The 8919-nt window shown below is 39.3% G+C and overlaps 1 protein-coding gene across 1 annotated transcript; it reads right to left on the bottom strand.

The window, feature by feature from the left end:
- Positions 1 to 2507: 2507 nt before the first annotated feature.
- On the bottom strand, positions 2508 to 2980 carry LOC122642341 (protein WALLS ARE THIN 1-like). Its single transcript, XM_043835777.1, has 2 exons — positions 2791 to 2980; positions 2508 to 2691 (listed from the first exon to the last, which is right to left on the bottom strand). The coding sequence occupies exons 1-2, from the start codon at positions 2970 to 2972 to the stop codon at positions 2508 to 2510; spliced, it is 366 nt and encodes a 121-aa protein (XP_043691712.1). The 5' UTR covers positions 2973 to 2980.
- Between the last annotated feature and the right edge of the window lie 5939 nt (positions 2981 to 8919).

Here is an 8919-nt window from a genome sequence, read left to right as displayed (position 1 = left end):
TGAATGCAACCTTTATATTAAAAAGACTTTGGCGTATGACATCTGAAAAATCTTTGTGGGCTGATTTTTTCAAAGCAAAATTTCTGAAAGGGGAGCATATCGTTCTGGCTCAGCCTGGCCGTATCGTGTCTAGAACCTGGGGGAAAGTGTTACAAATTTGAGATGTTTTCCTCTCTAACTGTCGATGGCTTATTGGTAGGGGCAATATCTTTGTCGGTTAATAAAATCTCAGGGGCTTACCCAGGTCCTAGGTAATATTCGGGTTAAACAAATATCTATATCAATTAAGTTGACAAGCCGAGTAGAATTTAATCCGGAATGGATTTGAGGTTGCCAATTTAGTAGCCTTTGTAGCTAGTAACAAGCTATTTACAACTTTCAAGAAGAATTTTTAGTTGGCACATTTCATTTGTAACCTTTGATTAGGAGATAGATTAAGCTTCTCCATTTGAATGTGTGTGAATATAGTTGTCTCTTGTTTGCTACATTATTTCCCTTTATGTTATAGGATGCATTTATTTTTATGGTGCAGTTACAAAATGCATTTTCTTATTCCATGTACCACTTAATGATTCCTTTGTATACAAGAAAGCTCTTTGAAGTAGAACGCAAAAGAGTGGTCAGTTTTTTCCAATTGTGGTTGGGTGGGTCATGCTTAAGGGTTGATTAGATATGGAGATCTCTAGTGTCTGATGATCAAAAGTAGAACTTTTATCATCGTTCCCAACCTTCCCTTCACTGCAACTGTCTGTGCTTTTGCCCCATAATACGGTATAAAGACCCATGACAATGAGTAATGCACCGATCAAGCTGCAAGAGACCAAAAGCAATCCATACCCATCTAAGATTGAGGCTGTAGAAATTCAATACAGATCTTCTACGGCGCCCTACTCGTAGCGGCCTGTGTGGCCCAGACAAAGCGTTGCGTGCAATGTCCATCTTACCCCTGCTTGGGCAAGTCACTCTGGTAGGGGTAAGGCGGACATTGCGCGTGGCGCTCTGTCTGGGTCGCACAGGCTGCTACGGGCAGGGCACCGTAAAGGATCATGATCCATAGAAATTGCTATAGTAGGAATAGAATCTAGATCCTCTACCCATGTGGGGTGCTACCCCACATGGTTGAAGGCCAATGAAATTGAATCCCACACATTTGACCCCCACGTCAGATGGAGTAGAGATCCCACTTCAATGGCCCTCGCCATTCCATGTTTTGTTTGCTTACCTTCCCAAGTGAAGCCGCTCTGCAAAGACAATGGCTGAGAATATGCCGACAATCACCAGTTTCAAAGGAGAAAACATGGCTGCAAAAACTGGTCCCGTCTGGCTGATACACCATGTTTGTAGGCAGTACCCCAATGCTGAGGTAACAACTCCCTGTCAAGAATCAAATATCATCATACAAATATTTTCTTAAGGATTTTCTTATTGATACCCCTCGAGGTGTCAAATAATTTTTAACTTTAGTTTTTTTTTTCCTTTTAAGTATAACTTAAAATTATTTCCAATGAGAGTAAATATTGTCATTCACATGTATACTAAAAAAATGTGCATGATAATTGATACATTTTCATCCTCTCAAGTGTGGTGCTATGTCCAGTGCACCTTTAAAGTGCATCGGACGGTGGCCAATGCACGTGGGAGGATAAAAATCCAATGCATAAGTGAGGTGCACTGCAAACTTGAGATGATAAAAATTTCTTTTCAATTTTTTTTTTCGAAAACTCTTTTATACCCTTAATTTAAAAAAAAGTTTGTGACTAAGACGAGATAATTAAAAGAAGATGTCAAATTCTATCATTCTGACACTCCCATTCGTGTAACAACTAATTTCCACTACAGAAATAGAAAATATATAACTCACAGAATAGATGATGGTCAAGAGTTGGACATTCCACTCAAGTCTCCCTGATGTTGAGTCCCTTTCGAAAAAGAGAGCGAGAACATAAGATTGCAAAAATGCAAAGAAACAAATCAAAGTGTTCAATGAAAATGGCGCTGGATAGACATTGGAGACCAGTGACTGTAGTATGAGCCATGCACTCCAGGCAATATTGCTGGTTAGAATAAGAAGTGAACCTTTGATCCAGTCCTCTTTGTGGTGCCATGTTGACCCATGAACAGAACCTCTAGTAATGTCGATCAATGGGCTTCTGGTGAAGCTTTTGAAGTGGTAACCTCCTTTCCAGAATATAAAAATCATAGCTCCACCAGTACATATCAATGTGCCACAGATCTTTGCTCTCCCCTTGGCACTCTCAATCCTCACTTTCTCCAACCTGAATGAATTGAAAATGTTCTCTGGCCACTTCAATTGATATATGTATTAAGAAAGAAATTGACAACACTTGCTATGAAAATAATAATTTCTTTGTGGGTTATGTCCCCTCCTTTGTTCTTATTGGCTTTATATCTTAATAAAATTTAGGGACTTTCCCGAGTCCCAGATAATATTTGTGCTTTAAAAAAAAAACTGTAGAAATAAGAATCGGATAGTACTTAATGAAGCATTACTTGAGGAGAAGTGCCATGAGAAATGTGAAGCCAGGGATGACATTACTTAAGGCACTAGCAACAATTGGGGAAGTGTAATCCAGGCCAATATAGTAGACATTGAGATGGACAGTAGTCCCAAGTGATGATAAAATGAAAATCTTGATCATCAAGGGAAGTGAAAGAGAAGGGCGTTGTTTCCTGCAATTATAAGAGAAAGCATGCATGGCAGAGTGTGAGAATTGAATAATGGAAGGGGCAGAGGTTATAAGCAAGACGGAAAAGAGCTTAATTAATTACCTCTCAAGGAAATAGGCTAAAGGACCTAACAAGAGCATGGCAATTAGGTGTCTGTACACTATAAAGACAAGTTGACTGAGTCCCTTATTGAGGGCAATCTTCATGAGGATGGTGGCTCCACCATAACCGAATTGTACCACCACCATGGCCATGTAAGAACCAAATGTACTTAAAGTCCCCATACCTTATTTCTTCCTCCTTGTTTTCAGAAACATTTATACTTGTGTGTGAGAGAGAGAATGTTATCCTCTGCTGTCCGCAGCCCCGACAGCAGAGTGCTGTCCCCTCATATGGCCCGAAATGATGATTTAACCATCCTACCCAAACACACTGCTCGAGGTTGGATTAATTGTTATTTTGCGCCCCCCAAATTGCTCCCTCCCCCCCCCTCCCCCTCCCCCTCCCCCTCCCCCCTTTCAATCTATGAAAAATAAACTGAGGCTTTATAATAGTTGTGGACAGTCAGCTTCAACCATGCAGGCCACTAGTCAATAATTAATGAATGTATGTGATTGTGCTTTTTTGTTTTTGATGGGAAAAGATAAAGATAGATTAAAAGTTACAAACGTATACGGAGTTCTTAAGTTGGCCATATCTAACCAAATTCTTAGCTAGTGCTATACGAAAGGAGTCTTCTTTATAATAAAAACATATATCTGTCGCTTTATCAGAGATATAGATTAAGTCTTGGATGAGGTCCTAGGGCCATGGAGTTTTGGTTGGAGACGAAAGAACATCGGTGATGGAAGGTATGTGATTGTGTTTTTTACTATATTAAAAGTGAGCGTATAGTGGAAAGCAGAATCAGTGGGAAATCTAGATTCCGTTTTTGTTGAGGTTTGTTGGGATTTAGCTCCTCTGCTGATGGCATTGCCAAAGGTTGGGGAGCTAGATCTTTTTTTATTTTTTCTGCTCCTCATCTGGGGTTGTCCAGGTTGAGGTGCTTTTGTAGTTTCCTTCTATCTTATATTAATACAATCTGATCTTTAGCGAAAAAAAGAATCAGTGGAGAAACAAAAAGGACTTTTGGCATTGTTTGGTATGTGTAGTGGATGAGGTGGTCACTAGTAGGGCTGCAACTAGGTCAGGTTGGGTTTTTTAAAACCCTAGCTGAACCCTGAGTGATTTTAGCTGGGCTCAGGCCCGATCCAACCCTAATTCAGGGCCTAAAAAATTCAATCCTAACTTGCCTTTAGGGTCTGGCCGGACTGACCTTGTTTGACCCTGATCATGGAGTGGGGGAAGGGAGAGATGCATGAATTGAACTAAGTTGAGGGTCAGGGAGAAATTATTAAATTTACATAAAATAACACCTAATATATTATCATTTATTATCTTGACATATAATATATTATACAACATGAATAATGTTGCTTAATGCATGATGTTAATTTAATATTCATGATTATTTTAATACGCGGCATCAATGTTGCTCGGAGATGGGCAAGTTTCAATTTCAATATTGAGATTTTGGGCTTTATGTGGATGATATGGGTTAGAGGATATGAAGGAAGAAAATAGAAGATAGAGGGCAAAAATGGGATTTAAAGAGCTAGAAAAGAGCCACATGTGCTGCCCACTTATCTATCCCATCTCTCCTAAATCTTCTCTCTTTTCTCTCCTAAAAATCCCTCCACCATTTTGCTAAGCTCCCATCTTTTCTAAAATCCAATTCTCTCCTAAACTCCCTCCTAGGGGTGCAAGTTTGGCTTTGTGGGCCCGAACCCGCCCTGACAATATGCACAAACAGGGCTTGGGTTGAGATATTTGGCCGTGAGACGAGTCAGGGCTGGAAATTTCTGACCCTTCTGACCCTTTGTTAGGGTCAGATCCGGATCAAGGTTAAGGCCTTGGGCTAAGCCTGGCCCAGCCCGATCCTACCCTATTTTAAGTTATACTATAAAATATGGGGCGGGGTTTCCTGGTCTGTCCAGCCCATTTAAGAATCTTTTGAGGGGTAATTTTCGAACCGTAAGATTAAAACAGTTAAATATGATGCATTGATTTGGTATACAATGGTATACACTTAAATACGTATTTTTTTTTATACGAAATATGTATTGTCTTACCAAAAATGAAATACCTATCTATAATCGAAAAAGAAATACCTAATACACTTAAAAACGTAAAACACCCTTTCGTCTTCTCGCCTCAGTCTCCTAGGGTTCTCAGCTGATTCGTGCTTCCCACTTGGAATGTCATCAACAACCTGTAGGAGAAGCAACAGGTACTACGTCTGCTCTCTCTCTCTCTCGCTCTCTTGCTCTCTCGCTGTCTCTATCTTTCTTTCTCGCTCTCTCGCTCTCTCGCTCTTTCTCTGGCGCTCTCTCTCACACACACATATTATTCACTGCAACTGCTAGGGTTTTGAGTTCGCTCCTTGTAGCATAGGTGTGGGTGAAATTTTAGTTACCTATGAACGCTTTGAAGGTTCTAAACCCTCCTTTGCTACTGTTGGTATAATCGACCACTACGGTTCCAATATCTGCTTCTAAAATCCTATCCTCAGTAACTGTGCGAGAAAATACATCCATTGTGCACTAGAGCAAGAAGCAGAAGTTCCCGAAGTGCAAGAGATGAGAATGTCGAGCAAGACCAAAGTTGCAGCATTGAGGAAGCCCAGATTTGCTTGCATGGCAGGTCCCCTGTTTTGGCGCCCAAAACGCAGTTGCTATTTTCTGCCTCAAGGTCGGACCTTCATATGTGGTTGTTTTTGTATTTTTATTCTTAAAGTTAAAGTTCCATGAATATTTACTTAAAATCTTCTCTATTTTTCATAGATTCAGTTCTTTGATTTTGCCTCCATACTGCCCAGATTTTGACCAGGCTTCCTGGGCACAAGGAGCTCGTCAATTGTACTCCATGGCTTCCGAGTTGTGAGGATACATTCAAAGGTACAAAATTTTCTATTCTTGTTCCAAACAGATGCGATAATGTTGTCTGCCACGAAGAAGTCGGCCACCTTGGTTGGATCGTAGATTTGATTATTTGGCCACTTCTATCAACTAATATGATTTGGAGGAATAGTTCCTTGAGAGAATAAATTCTCTCTATTCCTGAATCTCAGGAGCACTGTTGCATTTGGTATAACCCTATGCATAATTGGTTTTGTAGACAAACTGAAGTAGGTTACCTCACCAAAGAAAAAGGAAGAGCTGAAGGAAATTAGGAGGCTAGGTGTAACCCAAGAACTCTTTGTAAATTCACTGAATATTAGGGGAAAAAATGAAAAACAACTAAACGATGCTTTTTCCCTATTAAAGCCACACCAATCTTATTTCACATACAAAAGAAAAAATTGTTGAGTCTAAATAAAGATAATCTGACCAGTAATTTATCAAAAAATCACTGCAGAGTATCTATCTTTCTTTTTGTGTACAGGTTTTTCATATTCCAATTTGCTTGCTGAGAAAAGTGAGGAGCAGTGCTCCACATTCAAGCAATCATGACGAGCACAGGTACTAATCTTTTAATACCATCTAATGCCTTGACTGTTGACAATTGGTCATATCCCGCTCCTATTCCATTTGCATCTTGAAAATTTTGGGAACAAGTACAGCTTGCAAGCTGACTATCGCCTTGTCCTTTAAGTTTGCATATATTGTGGAATTCTCTATGGCATAAGCCTGATGAAAAGTGGTGTCATACCTCTGCATGTGAAAATGTGATAAAATTGGAGCGTAATAGCTTTTATTTTTAAGTGTGGATGGGATCCAGCTAATTTACCTTGGTTTTCATGTGTCAGTTGAAGTAAATTGTAACACGATGTCCTGCTGTTTGTCATCTCTTCTGCATAAGTTTGTTGTTGACTTGATCTTGTTGTATATTATTTCCTTCACAGATGTGCATTCTACATTCTATGTGCTCAGTTGCCTCTCTGCGTAAATTGGATGACATGCTAAAAAATATTGTTGTTTGACTTGTTTCCTTAAGTTTCCTTTCAGGCGGGTGATGCTCTAATACAGTTGTATCAAAATTTCACCACCGACTTTAAGACAGATTAATTTGCTCAAGCTTGCACATTTTGCTGTCATAGTTTATCTTGAAGGTGTGACAAGGGAGTTGTGTATGGAGGAGCCAATCCTTTATGTGAAGATGCAAATAGTTGCACTCAAGCTTGAGCAAGGTGATCAGAAAAAGTACCAAACCGAACAAAGAGCAGGCTTGTTTTGGTTGCAGGATCTTAGAATACCAGATACTTGATTTTGAGGCTATGTATAATCTAATCCATGTTCTATAGCTGCACAGGTATTTTTGATCAGTTGAAACTGTCTTCTTTCTACAAGATTTGTGTGTTTGTTGAGGTGAAAAATGTTTTGGTTGCAGGATTCTTTAATGGAGACAGCCAAAGAGCAGGCCAACTCAATAAGCAATATGATGCTTCATATGTTCTATCATTCCATTGCTAGAAGGCTCCTATGAGCTACACTGTCTACTGTGAAGTTTTCTATATATATCACTATATCAGACATGGTTGTCCGGTGATTTTTTTTTTTTGTGTGTGGGTGGTGGGGGAGGAGGTTGGGTTGGGTTGGTTTGGGGGTGTAGACATGGTTGTAACCGTATGTAATTGACAAGATGCTTCCATAATTTCTCTAGTATTGGAATGTAAGTATTTTTCAGCCAATTAGGGAATAAATATGGTCTACATAAAATAACTGTTATATTGAGGAAATCTTGTTATTTGATTCTGCCATTTTCTTTTTTGTGGATAAGCTGAATTTTAAAAGCCAGCAAGTTGTGTTCCACTGATTTTGCAAGAAATCACAAACCAACTTTGGTTTATATTATGTATGTTGAAATTCTATCCCCTCCATTTTTTGTGTTTTTGTTCCTTGAGCTGAAACAACCATCATTACATTTGTTTTTTTGGGTGGTGTGGTTTGGGGGGGAGGTTAATATTACAGTGAGAACAGGAGAGAAAACACTTTGAGTTGCTGTAAATTGGGGTGTTGGAGCTGGAGTAGTGGATTCCAAGCTTGTGACAATGACGGTTGCTGAAAAGTGAAAATTGCGGTGTTGTAGGCTTGGAGCTGAATTGCAAGATACATGTAAAATCAAAACAGGAGATCAACAAAATTAACGCTCAATATCAAAACCACTACCCATTTCAAGACTGCTCTCAATTAGATGATTAAATTCAAGATCACTCTCTAACACTAGATACGGTTAGCGGGTAGAAATAGTACTAGCTTGATTCATTGCCCATTAATAATCTCAGATTGTCATAAATAATAACAAATCTTTCATACATGTTTTATTACAAAATCATAACCATAATAACAAAAATTAGAACTACCAACATAATACATGACACATTGTAGTTCATTGAAAAACATGGTGGAGGACGTAAATTAAAAAAGCAAGCTTAAACAGATTTTGGGAAAACCGAAATCTTTAGAGGCCATAAAAGATCATGGTTGAGTCGGGTTCATTCCTCATTAACACTACTCCCTCCGCTTCCCTCTCCATTTCCACCACAACTAGGATGGAACACCGGTATAACCCATCTTCTCTTCACATGACACTTGGCCATCCTTGTCCAGCTTTAGTGAGCTGACCTCTTCTTGCTCTTGGGAAATACTTCAAATGTGGGTTCTCCTAGTTCTCACTCACAAGATTTACCACCAGCCTTGGAGTGAGATGGCCTCTTCTTCCTAATGGGAATTAGTTAGAAGGTAGGTTCACCTTCCTCTCTCTCACCATTATTTCATTTATTTTTTTTTTGATAAATCTCACTACATATGAAGACATGGCACCACTCACCATCCTTTTTTCTTTTTCAACATTTTGATCTGATTATTTGAGCAAATTCATACTTCAACGTTTATGAAGTACGAGCAGTAGAACTATTCCTTTAGATAACAGTCCCAGACAAGGCCCTTGACCTTTCCAGCCCATGATGACCGTCGACTTTTGCATGATTTGAAAATTTTTTCTGGTCTTCCAACCTCTAAACATGCACAGCCAGTCTCAATCTTGTTTGCTACCTCCAAAATAAGGTATGCTCAAATGAAAGGACTAAGCAACCAATGAGACATGCTGAGGAGAATTAAAAAAAAAAGCAATCAATGAGACATTCTGCACAAAATGGCACCCAATCCAGGGTTGGGAATCCTTCAGCTCTCC

The sequence above is a fragment of the Telopea speciosissima genome, chromosome 10 (assembly GCF_018873765.1).
Source record: "Telopea speciosissima isolate NSW1024214 ecotype Mountain lineage chromosome 10, Tspe_v1, whole genome shotgun sequence".
Lineage (NCBI taxonomy): Eukaryota > Viridiplantae > Streptophyta > Magnoliopsida > Proteales > Proteaceae > Telopea > Telopea speciosissima.
Note: the sequence above shows the minus strand (reverse complement) of the source record. Positions and strands in the feature narration are given on the sequence as shown.